The sequence below is a fragment of the Tasmannia lanceolata genome, unplaced genomic scaffold, assembly GCF_043159265.1.
Source record: "Tasmannia lanceolata isolate RefF3 unplaced genomic scaffold, GAP_Taslan_0.1 ptg000020l, whole genome shotgun sequence".
In the NCBI taxonomy this organism is placed as follows: Eukaryota; Viridiplantae; Streptophyta; class Magnoliopsida; order Canellales; family Winteraceae; genus Tasmannia; species Tasmannia lanceolata.
In genome coordinates, this window is record NW_027518697.1 from 12,815,637 (window position 1) to 12,832,611 (window position 16,975).

At 36.4% G+C, this 16,975-nt stretch overlaps 2 protein-coding genes across 2 annotated transcripts; one reads left to right on the forward strand and one right to left on the reverse strand.

Moving 5' to 3' along the window:
• Positions 1-456: 456 nt before the first annotated feature.
• LOC143854255 (Rhodanese/Cell cycle control phosphatase superfamily protein) lies at positions 457-7,678 on the forward strand. Its single transcript, XM_077364128.1, has 8 exons — positions 457-848; positions 2,814-2,867; positions 3,525-3,674; positions 4,016-4,187; positions 4,832-4,923; positions 6,085-6,188; positions 6,286-6,555; positions 7,297-7,678. The coding sequence occupies exons 1-8, from the start codon at positions 522-524 to the stop codon at positions 7,448-7,450; spliced, it is 1,323 nt and encodes a 440-aa protein (XP_077220243.1). The 5' UTR covers positions 457-521; the 3' UTR covers positions 7,451-7,678.
• A 2,848-nt stretch (positions 7,679-10,526) lies between these two features.
• LOC143854616 (two-component response regulator ORR3-like) lies at positions 10,527-12,078 on the reverse strand. The gene is made up of 5 exons (XM_077364661.1): positions 11,696-12,078; positions 11,467-11,534; positions 11,035-11,112; positions 10,867-10,937; positions 10,527-10,776 (listed from the first exon to the last, which is right to left on the reverse strand). Exons 1-5 carry the CDS (start codon positions 11,835-11,837, stop codon positions 10,671-10,673), a joined length of 465 nt encoding a protein of 154 aa, XP_077220776.1. The 5' UTR covers positions 11,838-12,078; the 3' UTR covers positions 10,527-10,670.
• Positions 12,079-16,975: the final 4,897 nt, after the last annotated feature.

Below are 16,975 nucleotides of genomic sequence, written 5' to 3' on the forward strand. Positions count from 1 at the left end.
CTTTTTTACCGGGTAATCTTCATCTTTTCACACAAGGATATTTTGGTCCTTTTACGAGTCAAAAAACAATCCACCGTGCGTATTTTGGTCACAATCTGATGACATGGCCTAATTTGCAAAAGGGAAATGATATATCCGCCCCTTTTGATCACGAGGTACACCCCCTTGTCAGTATCAATGACTAAAGAGGGGTTGTTGTACTTATGTCAAAAGAATTCAATGCCCATGATTGCCATAAACACTGACAAGGGGGTGTTCCTGGATATCAAAAGGGGCGGATGTATCACTTCCCTGTGCAAAACTCACTCAAATATGATGGCTCTATTTGCAAATTATCAAACTAGAAGACTGTTTCCAAATAAAACAAAGTGGAAGTCCTCTTTTGCAAATACCCCTAAACTGAATCATATAGGACAAAAACACCCTCTATCTTTAGAATGACCAGGGTATCCCATCTTCATTAGCAGTATAGATAACTGAGAGGCGGGAGGGGCGCATAATAGCAGAGAGAGCTGACCAGGATGGAGGGTGGCGCAGCTTTATTTGGTGCGCACACCCCTCTCCAAATAGGTTCCTCTCTTAGACCCATCATTCTCAGAAACAAAGTATTCTCACAGCTCAGAAATAGAGCTTTCAACCCACATTTTTCTACACTTTCAGTGAGATTCAAAGCCTTCTTTCCTGAACAAAGGAAAGAAAGGAATAAAATATTATGTGGGTTTGATTTTTATTCCCACCTCAATGAAAAACCACCTTCGGATGAGGATTTTATGGTCGTGAATTTCTATCGTTTTGTGTTCATCAAAGACCCAGAACAGGAAATTGCAAATCACCTCTCCTTTTTGCAGGTTTAATTCTATCTCTCTTTCTTTCTTTTCCTCTTTATATTGATCTATTCTCTTATATATTGGGTTTCCTAACATTGTGCTTGTGTTTAGTACTTTAGTGTTCTCATATGTTAGTCATTTTCTTAACATTGTGCTTGTGTTCTTACTAGTTTAGACAAAGAATAATTTTTTTTTATTTTTTTTTCATTTAGTGTTCTTATATGTTAGTCATTTTCTTAACATTGTGCTTGTGTTTTTTGGCCACTGATATTGGCACTACCATGCTATGATAATTGCACAAAATCAGCTTGTTCTTTCTGATTTAATTGCCTTTCGAGAGCTTTTTGGGAATTGTAATAACTTTTGACAGCTGCTTAAATAATAAAAAACGGGTGAGTTTTTGAATGGTAAAAGTTCATTGAAAATACCGAGATGATAAAAAAAAGAAAAGAGAAAATTACAGAGGGATTTTCGGAGAGAGAACCACAAATTATGTGCAAACAACAAAGGCGGCCAAAATAGCTCGTTTTATTCAATATCTATATCGGGGAAGAAAATCAAATTGCTCGATAGATTACATACGATCCCCACTTCTAGCTAGCTTGTCCGCCACTCCATTAGCTGATCTCCTAACCTGGTGATTGGAGATGAAGGAGATACAAACAATGTCTTTTATCTCATTGCAGAAATCCGCAAAACGCGAAGGGAAGATATGAGAGCCGGATAACCAAGGAATTACATTAAGACAATATCAGTAGGATTCTGTTTTTATGGGTTTCCTATCCTTTGGTAATTAGTGGCACTCGCAAGAGCTAGTGCGGGTTCATTGATAAATTCTATCATTGGGTTTCAAGGTTAGGTGGCATGTCCCTTCTTGTACTATTTTCTTCGTATTAATAAAATTTCAGGTGCCAGTCCGGGTTCATTGATAAATTCCGGGTTAAAAAAAAGAGATAGGATTATGCGAATTGATAGCTAGAAAATCTATATGTTATGATATAGTTGATTTCAGAAATGCCCTGCTAAATTAAATGAAGCCTGGAAGATGAACACCAACTTTTGGTCATCTAATGTCATTTAGTAATCTCTTTAGAATGCTATTGCATGAAAGATCCTCCAAAGAAACAAATAAATAAATAAATAATGCAGCAGCAAGAAGTTAAATAATTTTTAGATTAACTTTCTAGGTTAAATTGATTGATCCACCATTTAGTTTTATGAAGTTTTGAAATAGATAACATGAACTCTGGCTATTCTACCAATTACCATAGACAATTGCTGTAAAACACGGTGCGATTGATTAATTGATGGAGACTGTAGGCCAATAAAGATCTCCATTGGGTTTGCCTAGTCATCCAACCTCAATCCTTCACATCAACATCATACACTATTGTTTGATATTTCATTTTTTTGCATCATTGAAGTATGTGCTTAAGTATATAATATGGGAGCTGCAGTTTCCACTGTCCTTCAAATTTCACAGAGACTTGTGTCAGTGATTTGAATAATATGAAGCTTTTTAAATCCCTAAGAATTCCCTTCATTTATATATGGCAGTGTCTTAAAAACCTTGGAGAATATGACACAATTTCCCATTTTTTGTCAGTGGAATTCATTTGGAGATGAGGTCTTCTTGTGGATAGTTGTGGTTTTCTCTTTGACATTTCCATTTTTTTCTAGTTATTGTGGCCAAATGACAGCATCTGCCACAACCAACACCATGTTGGTGTTTGGCTTATCTAACCGGTATCTTAGGAAGAGAACTAAAAGATATAATTAAATGTTTCACTTACTTTTGAGACACATTCTTTAACCTCAGAACTCTGTTCATCAAATGTAGTGCATTCCATTTATGCATTTTCATTGGCTATGCCTCTGTTGATGATGATCAAACTCAATCGTTAGTTGTATATATTTCATAAAAAAACTATGAAACCATGTTACTTCACTTCCTTGTGTTTCTTATATATCATCAAACTTTATCAGGGTCGTAACATACATGGTCGAATATATGTGAATGAGCAAGGGATCAATGCACAGGTATGGTTTATTTTTGCTCCTGAACTGCCCAATTTTGAAGTCTTAATATTTGTATATGATATTGTAAGAGATTTTCTTAATCTATCATATAAACTTTCACCAAAGAAGTATAATTCTCTAAAGTGACTTGTTTTTTTTTTTTTTTTAAATCTTCCTCTTTCTGCCAAACTTCATAGCAATTGGAAAGAAACTAGTCGTTTTCTTTGACTTCATACTCAGATTTTACCTCCTAAGTGTTCAATAAAATTTCCACTGAAGCATTTTTATAGTTTATTAAACGTTATTTCATATAATAAATGCTCTCACAGTTGAGAAGATCTTTTTGAGTACCAGGTTAGACAGAAAATGCTTGGAGGGGAGGTCTTTATTTCTTTAAATGCATACAAATTAGTGAGGGAGTATTGGGGAGTATTTGAACTTTTTTCATTCACAGGGAAAAAACTTCAGCTGTCATGTTCCCAAGAGACATACATCTGTTGTTATGGCTATCCTAACTTCAAATTCTAATGCATGCCAATGCTCATATTCAACAATTTTCGTGCTCACCAAGACAATAGAAAGTCTATATGTTTTCATTTTCCATGGTCAGAGAGCGATCAATTAGTTATTTCACAGCACACTTTCCCTTTTATATGCTAAGCTCCAAATTTTGTGCAGTACAGCGGACCATCGAAAGATGCTTTGGCATATGTTGAGTGGCTAAAAGAAGACCATCAGTTTTCTGATATTTTAGTTCAGATTTCGCCAGCCTTCAATGGGCATGCTTTCCCACAATTGAAACTGCGGTATAAACCTTCACTTGTACAGGCAAGATATATTGACTGCTGCTCTCTCTGCATCTTTTCTCCCTTGGTTAATTACTTGTCACAATTTTCTATATCAAATTGTAGAAAATTTTGATCTAAAAAAAGAATAAAAAAAGAAAGAGAGATACACGATGCTCTATGCAAAGGTCTCCATCGCAATTCTTTCAGACAGTGGCATGTCAATTCCACGACTGGACCAGCTACATTTCATAGGCATCTAGTCCGAAGTTCCTTTAAAATATCAATATTTTTTGGGGTAGATATCAATTTCATTATGTTGCTTTATTTTTTTTATGACAATTTTCAGGCTCTGATGAATGTAATTCTTTGTGATGTTTTCAGTTAGAAGGAGGTATTTCACATCTTCCCCTGCTTGACCCTACAATGCGAGCTACCCCACTAGCGCCTTCTGAATGGAGGAAAAAATTGCAAGCTGACAATGTTGACCGGGCATCGTGTAAAGGAGATTGCTCAGATTCTAACAAGAAGCTTCTGCTCTTGGATGTGAGAAATGGTAATAATCTTTGTGCTGTCATTTTGTTATGGTTATAACCCCCTGCTTACAGGAAGGGATCAGGGAATCATTGTATTTATAGCTTTTGAGGTATAACTGACTTTTAGTTTATACATGTTTCGGATGCATGTCTTGTGCTTATAGCATAATCCCATTGAATGAGATTTTGTGTAACTTATCTAGGGGTACAACTCGGGTCGGGTCGGGTTGGGTGGGGTTGAGGCCAACCTGAACCCAACCCGAGGAACCATTTAATCAACCCGAACCCGACCCGAGTTCCAATCCGATGAGGTTCGAACCGACCCGACCTGACTCAACCCCAGATTTTAAACTTTTTAAAATTGTCGGGTTACACTCGGGTCGGGTCGGGTTGCCCAAGCCCTCAACCCGAACCCGAACTCAACCCGGGTTCGGAAAACTCAATCCGAACCCGACTCGACCCGAGTTCAACCCGACTTTTTCAGGTAGAGCCCGACAGGTTCGAGTTGAACCCAACCCAAGTTGCACTCCTAAACTTATCCAATATTTTGCCTTTTAAGGAACCCAAACCTTTTAACTACTTGTTTTGGTTTCTGTTTGATAGTTGCCATTGCTTGTTGAATGTATGCTATTCTCTGATGGCCCTCATAATTGCCTTGAAACAGGCTATGAGTGGGACATTGGTCATTTTCATGGTGCTCAGCGACCTGATGTGAACTGCTTTAGGAGGACTTCTTTTGGGCTCTCGGAGTCAGAGGTATGGTCTCGTTATCATCATTCAAGTTTGCAATCAAATATGCCCTCGTGACGTAGGAATCTCCTTCTGACCATACATTAATTTGCTTTACATGAACTTCCTCAAGCAACACTCATGAAATAGGTAATAAATTCTAAGTTTCTAGCATGCAGGAACAAATCAAGAACAGTAATAATCCTTCATTGTCATTTAGTAGAAGGAAATTGCTGTTTGGTTCAATAGTCTTAGCTTTACTTACCCTTGGTTTGGAAATATACAAGGTTCTACTACTTTAGTGCTGGCACATTATCCATGGCTTACCCATATCTATACCATGTCATATCCCGTCTAGTAGCTTTTAAAAGCTTGCGTAGCCAATGAAAGACCAAGTTATGTATATTCCTATCGTAACCAGGATACTTGTGCAAATCCAACGTGGCAGATCTAACACAATAGAATACCGATACTTTATAGATATTTCTCTCTTGAATTAACCGTCATGCTTCATATATGTGGGACTTTTTGAATTAGCTTTTATGCTTAATGTTTGTTAGTGTTGCATATTTGTAACTGAAATTGAGTATGCAATTTTTTAGGCTCCTGATATTGGCACTACCATGTTTTAATAATTGCACAAACTCAGCTTGTCTTTTCTTTTTAATTGGCATCTGAGAGCTTTTTGGGAACTGTAATAACATTTGACAGCTTTTTAAATACTTATTGCAATTAATCAAAACATGTAGTGCCAATATCAGTAGCTTTGTTTTAAATGCTATAAGCTAAAATTAATAAATTATTAATTCCTTTTCTACGTTCAAATCTATTTATGCTTTAAACATCTTATTTATATCCTTTTGCCCAACCTCATTCTATTACCTAAATTCGTAGTTATGTCCTGAATTTCAAGAAATTTCAAAGTGGTATCTCAACTCCCATATGTGTCCTTGTCTTTATCAGTATCTTGGTGACATAGTTGGGCGTTTCACTTTTGCATCATTTCATTCTATGTATTGCCTAAAGAGACCACCAGCATATATTTCACATTCTTTTGGAGATCTGTTTTTCGTCGTATTTCCTACTCAAATGTGAAAAATTAAATTAAATTGCGTTGTGCTATTTTGGACAAGTTTAGAAGTGTATTTCTGTACCCATGACTGGAAGCTTTTGTTTCTATCTGTCCAGCTACCTGCCTCAGATCCTTTAAGTGGTATAGATAAAGAACGAACCGATATACTGATGTATTGTACGGGAGGCATCCGATGCGACGTATATTCTGCAATCCTCAGGTAGAATGCCTGTCTGAAAAAATCAATCACTGTCTGATATTCTTTTTCTTTTTAGAGACGTTACGCTTGCTAATATTCCAAATTCTTATTATGGCAGACAAAGGGGATTTCAAAACTTGTACACTTTGAAGGGAGGTGTTTCTCATTATCTCGAGAGTGAAGGTCCAGTTGAATGGGTGGGGAATTTATTTGTTTTCGACTCTCGGCTTTCTCTGCCACCTTCTGCCTACAACGGTGAGGCTGGGACTGAAGGTGGCACCAAACTGGTGTCTGAGAACAATTTCGCAAGATGCTATATTTGTGGAACCTGCGTGAATGAATTAAGGCATCGAAACTGTGCCAATCTTGACTGCAACCTGCTTTTTCTGTAAGTAATGTCTTGATTTCCATTATGCCAAGTGATATTTTAATCTTATATTTTGATGCTTATTACAAACACATACATAGAGAACCTCATTTAAAGATGCACTGTTCGTAGATACTATTGAGATAGATATCTGATATTCTGCCTAACCATGTAAATCTTATTGTGTTTTGTGTTAATATTTTGTTTCTTCATTACGTTGTGGTTTGACCTTGAATTACATTCACACGTGCATATATGCGTTGCCGGATACCCACCACACTGCTGGAAAATTAAGATTACTTTTAGGTTGCAATATTGACATCACATTCGTCTTCAATTACAGCATATAAATTAAAATCTGGAAGGAGAAAAGAAAAGAATACGTCTGTTAGCATATGTGACATCTCACCGTTGGATTTTATTGAGATCCACCGTTGGATCATCTTGGTGGTAGATTAAGCAAGTTGGTTAGATGAGGCAACTTAGATAAATTAACCAACCATATTAGATTAGCAGTTAGGTTAGATTAGTATGTTTCTATCTTTTTCTCTTTCCACAATCAATGCTTATCTTTCTCTGTTCATCCTTGAGTGTTCTATATAAACACGCATTAGGCTCATTGTAATTTAAGCAAAGATTAGTACAATTCTCTTGATTTTATCAACATCTTCTTTAGGCTAGTGAGTTAAAGAACAGTTGTAAGCATGGGGAGCTTGAATTCTAACTTTGATCAATGCTTGGTGTGTTTTATCTCTTTTGCAGATGCTGTTCCAGCTGTGTTAAGGAATTGAGAGGGTGTTGCTGTTTAGAGTGCACATCTGCTCATAGGCTTAGACCTGTTTTACCTGGACATCAGAGATACCAAAAGTGGCATATTTATAGAGATGCAAAGGTCCAAAGCAAGTTGGTAGCTTGATCAGATATCACTCTACTCATCTATGTCTCAAGACCATAATAATGCAAATATGTGAACTCTCCTTGAACATGTTTTAGGTTATTGTCATTCTTAATTCTGTCTTCTCTCTTGGAAAGGTGTAAATTAGTTTTGATTATCCTGTAACAAATGTATGTAAGATACCAGCCATTAAAACAAGGGATACATTTGTCATCAGCCTAGTGATATTTACTAGATTTTTAACACCCATTTCCTGGATTTAAGAAACTTGTTTCCTGAATTTTAGAATTTTTTTTCTCAATTTTTTAAGTTTTAAGACTTAAAAAAATTACCAAGAAGATTCATTAAAGAATTTTAATGTCATTTCCAATTTTTGACTGATAAAATATTAAAATGCCCAAGAAATTTTTTTTTTTTTTTTTAAATGGTCCCAAGAAATTGTAGTTATTTATGTTCTTCCTACTAGAATATGGTCATTCTCATTGATCACCTCCACACTACAGTAACTTGTTTTGGATTGCAGGAATGTTCTTTGGAAAAGAGGCAGTATTCCAGAATTTCATGCTTTTTCATTGCTTGCTTACAAAATTTAAAAATAACTTGAACCGCCCAAGTTCAAATTTTATTTACAATGAAATCACCTTTAATTTATGTGTTTTTAACTTTTTATATGCTGTCTACGCCTACGTGACAGTGTCACAAATGCCGAAATCGTAACCAGGAGGAGCCTTAATAAATAAAAGAAAATTATATTAGCATTGCCTTGTTTTGATAATGGCACTACCCACTCTTTTTAGTACTTCAAAATACGGTTTTAGTGATGTGTGCTTAGGGGTGGCAACGGGGCGGGTCGGGGCCGGATGTTGGGGTCCCCTTACCCTTCCCCTTTGCGGGGAATTTTCCCTCTCCCCTTCCCCTTCCCCTCTGCGGGGATGGTGGGGAATCCCCCTCCCCTCCCCGCGGGGAATATCTAATCCCCTTCCCCTTCCCCTTCCCCTTCCCCTCCCCGCATCCTTCGGGGACAAAATCCCCGCCCTGCCCCCTCTTTGGAACCCAACCAAACCAACAAACAGAGCTTCTTTCTTCTACGTCCATTACAGACAATATTGTGATGAATGCTATGATTCTATTCATGTGATCAACAAACAGATGGACAAAATCAGAAATGCATGGATGAGACAACAAATATAAATAACAACAGGACCTCATCTTTCAGCAATTTTCTGCATAAATTATGGAATGATAAATAGGAAATGAGCACCAGGATTACCTTCATTAACAGACAGCCAATGTGCAAAAAGTAACTATTTCAGTAGTCACAATGAACTTTAAAAGTCCATAAGTGGGCGCTCACACACGCAAAATAATGTTCATTAGTTCATTATGTATAGCATGTTAACCCCCAGATGAGCATGAGAAATGAGAATAGAGAAGAGAACAAAATCAACAAATGACTTATTTCTTTAATTGCAATTTAGTCTAGTGCTGACATGAAACAAATTTCTAGTAGCTAAATTTTTCTTGTTGAAAATTAAAACCTGCAATCCAACCCTAAAATTATGTTGGCACTACAATTTTTTGATAATTGCATACACTCAGCGTCTCAGGCTCTCAGATTGTCTTTATTATTTCAACATCTGTGAAAATGTTATTATAGTTCTCAAAATGCTCTCAGAAGCTAATTAAAAGGAAAAGACAAGCTAAGTTTATGTTTGGGGGAATCTTGTAGCCGATCCACAGAGTTTCTAGTCGTTTTTCTTAAAAAAAACACTTAAAAATTTACAAACAAATGGCATTGATTAGCGGGGCGGGGCGGGGCGGGGACAACTCCATCCCCTTCCCCTTCCCCTCCCCGCACCGGGGAATTTTTATATTCCCCTTCCCCTTCCCCTTCCCCTTTCAAATCGGGGAATCCCCTCCCCAAACGGGACGGGGCGGATCCCCTCTTTTTCGGGTGAAATTGCCAGCCCTATGTGTGCTGAATGTGGATTCTCCAAAACGGCTGCAAAATCTTCCCACGAATAAAATATCCTAAGCTTTAGGCTTTTAATTGTTTTATTTGAGTTTTTAAAGTTGTAGTTGTGATTAAGAATCTTAGTAGCTGTTACTTTTTCGGATTTTTCTCATTTTTACTCGTCTTTTGGTGTAAAACGTGGGATGTAGTTGCTCTATTTAAAGTGTATGTTTATCACTAATAAAAGGAGGGAAATTTAGAGCAAAAACAGCAACTATGTTGCTGAGATAGTAATGGCTTCTCTCGAATTGAGCTTGCCTCAAATCAACCATCCCCTTCTCTATTCCATATTATGTTCTTTATTTGTGTTACCGGCTCACCGCTAGTTAGGCATGTAACAAGTGGAATTAGAGCCGCCGTCGTTATGAATTTTGTGTTGTGGCTTGGCGTTATGAATTTTGGGAATCCATACATGAAGATCTACACAAGGAGATTATTTTAAATGGACGGAAGAACAACAACGATTGATGTAAGGCTAACAAAATCGGCATGATGATCGAGAAAATGCGCAATAGCAGAATCTTGAAAATGTTGGTTTTCGCACAAAGAAAATTGCAAGAATTGATGGTGACAAATAAAATCATATTTCTTTTCGAGTCTGATCGCAACATATTTTGAAAACGAAATTAAAAAAAGCGAGAAGATGGAAATCCAACATCAGGGAAAAAGGATAAATGTGCCCCTTTTCATCACTTCGCCCACCCAGCTAAGTACTTCACATGGATTTGATTGCGCCCCAAGTTATGAAAAGGGGCACATTTATCATTCCCAACATCATTAGTCATGCTACTCGATAAAATCATACCCAATACAACTTAGTACCCCTATCTTCTTAGGAATTCAACTTCGAGGGCAAGGTTATTTCTTAGGGTAACAAATGATAATGTGGATTTTCCAAAACGCCAAGAAGAGCTCGACCCTTTGATTTTTATAGTCCTTCACACCTTACAATGTTGTCATTCTATGAATTAATGTAACTGTAAACACACTGGCACAATATGTAAGGCCGGTTGGCCCTCACCATATCAATGCCTCATCACAAAAAAAATTATGGTAGGGCCAACCGGAGCATAATTTATGATCTGATCCGTTCATCTCATCTATTAGACTATATTCCAAAAATTGATCACAATGTACATCCACCTCTAGTAAAAAGGTTCGTATTGCCTATTTCCTTCTCCAAAGTTCAAACAAAACAGAAAAATTAGATGGATTTTTCTCCAATTTTCAGCTGACGCTTCCAAGACCGTTGATCATATGATTGCGTAATCGCGATACATCCGACGGTCGAATAGGTTTCAGCAGGAATTCCTCTGCACCTTCCTCTAAGCATCTGTATTTTCAAAAAGGGTATTATGGTCATTATGAAAACTATAATTTTATTAAGTCGAAACTACCCCCAATTGTGGTTTGGAGAAATTACCTGCTGATCCTGGTGGGAACATTTTCTGATGACATGATAACGACGGGGATTTCTCTTAAAGTTGATGACTCCTAAAAATATAAATAAATAAGAATTAATTTTTCAGAAATGGAAAAAAGCTTTATTTTGCAAAAAAATAATAATGAAGAAATAGAGATTTAATCATACCTTAATTCTTTTGAGAAGATCAAATCCTGTCATCTCAGGCATACAGTAATCTGTAATAATCATATTTACCTTCGGTTTCTGCAAAAATAATAAAAAGATTTATTTTTTTTAATTCCATGCAAAAAGATTTTTTTAAATAAACAGTTAAAAAATATTTAAAAAATCTGAGAGAAAAGGGAAATCATCTAAATGAATTAAAGCCTAAAAGGCAAAATAACAGATATGTCAAAATATTAAGAAAAATCTAAAAATAAGAAATCAGATTTAAAAAAGAAAAAAAAAGGAGTAAACCCATTAATATCTTAAGAACCCAACAACAAGATCTGCACAGAAAATAAAATAATCACAATAAAACAGAAAAGACAAGCTAAGTTAGTGTAATTAGCAAAAAAATGGTAGTTCCAATATCAGCACCACAAAATAAATAAATACCTTATAAGAAACTTCCTTTCCTAAACCCAAAAGCTCCAAAGCTCTCTTCCCGCTGTCCACCGTTGTAACTACACCCAATAATCTCAAAATCAGAAACTCTAAAAAGGAAAAACCAAATAGCAATGAATTTTTTTGCCCCCTAGTAGGATAATGCGGCCCCCTTGTAACAAGTAATGAAAAGAAAAAGAGCTTTAATCAAAACCACCAACAAAACCCAACAAAATCTTACCTCTATAAGCAGAACTCTTCAACAACCTCTCAATCAATTTCCTATCAATCAAACTATCATCTACAGCCAAAACATGAAGCTCCGGCCCACAACCTTGTTCTCCGGTGGCCGGATTCCGGCCAGAAGACATAGAACTAGACATTGTTTTTTTTTTTTTTTCAAACTCAAACTAAAACGATCGATGACAGAAACCCATATGCTATTTCGCCTTAAAAAGGCTAAGAAAGGATCGAATCTGAGAATCAAAGCTCGAAAACCAAGGAAAAGATATTGGGTCTGATACTGTGCACAGATATTTCGGTGGGGGGGGGGGCGGATCTTTGGATTTTGAGCCGGTGGTGGGAACTGGAAAGAAGATCTTCTCGAGCTTTGTTTCTTAAGATTGTTGAAAGATAAATATATAGAGAGATTAGTCAACGGGGGGGCTGACTGAGAGAGATGAGAGGGTATCTGTCATAATTGTGTGAGATCTTTTTGTGATAGGGAGAGGTTTCTTCTCGGCAGAATAGTCACGAGTCTCGTCGAGACTTTCGAGAAGAGAACAACGACAAGACAAGATTATATCAGATTATATTCTCTTTTTCTAAGGTCCGGATATGGATTTTCTGACCTGATTTTTTTTTTTTACTTTACTCGTACCAAAAGACAAACAGATGAGAAATCACCGAAATCTTTAACCCCTACTTTTTGGTTTTTGCCGCGCATGCTACATTTTAATAAATTTTTACCCGTAGTCATATTCGTTTTGGACTCTAAAATGAATAATCGGCTCCATTGCTTGATTCTTGTATTGATTATTTTTCCTTAGGCCATATTTGTCATGCCCCAAAATCCACTATGTAAATATTGTCCGGTTTTGGGTCTTTCCACCCTCCCCAGTTTAGCTTTCCTGCATTACTAACCATGCCCGACCCACTCCGTGAGGCCCGTCCCTTGGAAATGCAGAAATGTATCGCACATATAACCCAAGAAATTTGCACATATAACCCAAGAAATTTCAGTCCATTTCTGATGAGGTATCTTATACGATTCCATTTAGATTATGACAACCAATTGTGAGTCCCAAACCAATTATTAAACTCAAAATTACGTTGGAAACAAACAACGAATAAGTGTCAATCTCCCTATCGCTGTAATTTTCATATATGAGTTGCTTAAAAATGGACAATGTGCATCAACGAAGGATACACCCATTAATGAGTAAAGAAGGGGAAATTTATTGCATCAAGTTTTGGTGTAAATTGTATATTGCTTCCTCTGTTTGCTTTCCTCTTGGGAAAAGTTGATGACAAGTTATAAAAAAAATCTATTTCTTAAAGATTTTCATTGCACATTGAGGGTCTAATAATTATTGCTCACCAGATTCATAATCTTGTATATCGCATTACTCAATCTTGTAAATCTTCTCCTCAGATTTTTAATTCCTAACACAAAAATCAAAATTCAAAACACATACATGTGATTGCAAATATTGCCCAAAGTATATATTGTATGTAAGTACATATTGGATAGGCATACGAGAAATGTTTTACAGTCTCCTCTATGGAATCCTTTATGGTGCGTGTAACAGCTATGGACTATGACATGGGAGTGGTAGCGGCCCTAGTAGCAAATACAAGCATAGAAAGTACTGCCTAAGAGCTGCGATACAGACAGAGAAACTACTTCCTAAGAGTGGCGGGTGGAGATTCAGGCATAGCAACTACTATTTAAGAGTGGCAAGAGGAGGTCACCGAGTTATCTTCTTTCCAGATAGATAAGTATAAAATAACCTATTGTACCATAAACATAGATAGGACAAAATCAAAAGGTTGGACAAAAAAAGTACCACATAGCTAGGGCTAAGGAGCGCGAACGATGGACTTTAGTTATTTGATAATTAATACGACTCTCTAATATCTTATATAAAATCCGGCCAACAACAATATTAATCATTGGAGCCTAACTATAGTTACTTGCCAATTATGTGTGTGTGTGTTTTTTTTTTTGAATAGTTGCCAATATTGTTCTAATGATTTTAACCCTTTGCAGTTTTTACCTATGGAGGAAATTGTATTAATTTCGATAAAAAAAAAATGTAAATAGAGCCCCTTTGTCGGTTCTCACTTTATATTCCTCAATTTTATAATAACTCTCACTTAAGGCTCCTCATTTTAGTAAAGCGGCTTACTTTAGGATCCATTTTCATTGCATGTAACTTCAACTCTATAGGATTAAAATTTCACCTAAGCACTATCTAGATTACAAGAATATTTTGAAAAGGTTTAAGATAAGTAAAACTTTTCCAAATTTTTTTTAAACTTTATATGGTTTGATTACCAGTGATAATAAAAAGTAACTTACACCAAAGCAGTTCAAGATTTTTCAGAAGTCCTTCAAATCATAAAGATATTTCTCTAAATAAAGCTATAATCATATCATTTGTCAATAAACCATGGAAACAAAAAAAAAATCTCCCCAAGAAATATTTTCCCTACAATCCGAACATATACTTGTACCCAATGCTTTAAATTTTGATCGAATTTCGGATTTCGGTCAACACCGAAACCGAAATTTCCTAAGCCCAGATCCGGTACTGGATTTTGGTTGAAATTTCATTTTTTTTTGTAATTTCGTCGGAAATTTTGAGAAATTCAACCCAAAAATCTCAAAACTTTTGATTATATAGCATTTTTTTCTGAAATTTCGTATGGAATAATATATTTTTTTAATCGTGTACCCGATTCCGACAGTTACCCAAACCGAAATTTAAAACCTTGCTTTTACCCTGTTTGTTATGGGTTTTGAGAATCGATTTTAAGTCCAAAACTGCTTATTTGACTCTATATTGCATTCGATTTAGAATCCAATTATCAATTTTGGACTCAATATCGGATTCTCACAATCGAAAGACCCTATTTGACGCCCCACAATGAAACGAGAAACATAATATTGCCAAAAGTACGATATTTTGAATATATCGTCAGCATATCAATCTTAGCAGACGATGTCTCCCCACTTTAGGCATCGCTTTGGGTTGAGCCGACGTGTATCTGACGGCGTCAACGTCGTGCCGTCAGTCTCCGTCAAGTGCGGTCTCTGCATACAAAAATACAACACAATAGACCGGTCCCTTCCGTACGGTTCAAATGGGAGCCCGATTCTCGAGAGATTCGGCCCGATTTCAATGGATCAGATCTTCTTTCGATTTACGTAAAGATTTTATTGCCGTCCGATTTGAAATCTTTTGGACAGCCTGGGAAATATGGTTCTAACACGTGTTCTCCTCCCATTGGATTAAAAGATCATGTAGCGCTCTGTTCAGCTGTCTCTGGCTGTCGCTTATCTTGGGTCAGACAGATTTTTTAGTGACGAAAAATCTTACGTTGAAAAATCATAGGCTAGTGATATCGGCACTACAGTTTTTTGATACATTGCACTAACTCGTCTTGTCCTTTATCAGAAGCCCATCACAAAAGAAATGACAAGGTGAGTGAGTACAAGTATCAAAACATGGTAACGCATATGCAGACTTTGCAGTGACGAAAAACCTTACTCTGAAGACAGATAGTGATATTAGCACTACCATCTTTTGATAATTGCACTAACTCAACTTATCTTTTCTGAGAAGCCCATTAAAAGTAAATGACAAGGTGAGAAAGTGCAATTATCAAAACATGGTAGGGCAGGTAGCTGTAGTCGAGAAAAAAAAAGAAAAATATTTGGGTTCATCCCCCTAAGTTTAGAGCTGCAGTTAGAAATTATTAAATTATTATTCCCTAAGAGATATTTTAATTTTGTTTATGGAAATTTAATGTTTGTTATTTCTTAAGAGATTCCTATGTATTAGCTGGGTCCCATTAACGATGACACTAAATTACAAAATTCCATTAGATAATGATAAACCACCACCTTTATTTACCAATTCCTGTTGCTAAAAAAGGCTGATAATATTGGCTTAACCTTTTTTCTTTTTTTAATCCTTGTGGCCCCACTGTACATGTGGCCATGGTTTTAAATTTCGGTGTCGGTATGCATTTCGCCCCTCACTGAAACCAAAATTTCCGCCGAAATCCGAAGAAACCTTAAAAACTAATATTTTATTCAATAGAAAACTTAGGCCGAGATTTCCGTAATTTCAGCTGAAATTATGGGGAAAATATTATTTAATTAAAAAAACAAGATTTTTGGGCCGATTTCCTTAAATTTCGGACGAGAAAACACAAAATTTCGATCGAAATTTCAGCCAAAAAAAGTAACGTTTAGGGTATTAGCCATTTCGGTTTCGGCGCTGACCGAATTTCGGATTTGGGTTGAAATTTGAAACCATGGATGCGGTGGTGATCGTGACAGTTTGATTGGTCTATACTACCACATCAAGCATCCTAAATTGATCATCAATCCTATATTTTGTTATTGAAAACTCCATTAATTTGACTATTTCACATTTCGGATCGGTGTTAGTGGCCTAGGATGGTCCAACGGATCCAAAGGATTTGAATCTAAATGGGTTGGACATGGCATATATAGAGGGTCTGTCACAGTGTCCTACAGTGTCCTACATGGGACGCTAACCCAATTGAAATCTAGTCGAATGGGATAGTGGAAGTAGGGCCCGAGGAATTCAGGACCCGAGAAATTCTTCGATTAGGATCCGACGGATCCAAGATAGCCCAGCACACCAGCCTTTTTACAAGCAACGCACGTCTACACCAACCATGACAAGCTTATCTCAAATATCCCCCTTAATCAAATAAAAATGATAATTAGAGCTCTCATATACTAATAAGAACATTACCATTCATGCCATTTAGAAATGTGATCTATGTAAAAATCTTTCTTTTTATAGCAAATTTGAATTATTTTTTGGTAGGTAAGAGCCAATTTTTTTTTTGTTGGTCTGATTCATTGCATTTGGCTCACGAATGTATAGTTCTTGGGTAGTTTTCTGGTTATGAAGTAGCTGAGTTGCTTTTGTTTTTAAAATTTTTGGTGATAGGTGAAGGAGAAATTGTTTATTTGATTCCTTTTTTGTATTTTAAGCTTTCAAAACATGAATCTCACGTTCATCATAGATTAGTTTTGAGCTATAATATTCCTATTTTCGCTACACGTATGATCTTCTAGTGAAGACGGACGGGCCTACTCAAAAGAGAATCCAGTACCTCTTGGTCATGAATATCTAAATACAATAAATCACTGCGTGTGGATGTCTTTGCTTTGGAACAAAACTATTATGTGTTTAGAACACCAACCTATCGTTGGATTATCTCCTGCTAGATTAAGCAACCAAGATTGATT

Bases quoted from the DNA above. Each gene is read 5' to 3' on its own strand.
- LOC143854255 (XM_077364128.1), top strand. From the start codon at position 522: ATGGAGGGTGGCGCAGCTTTATTTGGTGCGCACACCCCTCTCCAAATA. The intron at 849-2,813 runs GTTTAATTCTAT...AAACTTTATCAG, and splicing joins ATCACCTCTCCTTTTTGCAG to GGTCGTAACATACATGGTCG. The intron at 4,188-4,831 runs GTAATAATCTTT...GCCTTGAAACAG, and splicing joins GCTCTTGGATGTGAGAAATG to GCTATGAGTGGGACATTGGT.
- LOC143854616 (XM_077364661.1), bottom strand. From the start codon at position 11,837: ATGTCTAGTTCTATGTCTTCTGGCCGGAATCCGGCCACCGGAGAACAA. The intron at 11,535-11,695 runs GTAAGATTTTGT...TATTGGGTGTAG, and splicing joins GAAGAGTTCTGCTTATAGAG to TTACAACGGTGGACAGCGGG. The intron at 10,777-10,866 runs GTAATTTCTCCA...TTGAAAATACAG, and splicing joins GTTCCCACCAGGATCAGCAG to ATGCTTAGAGGAAGGTGCAG.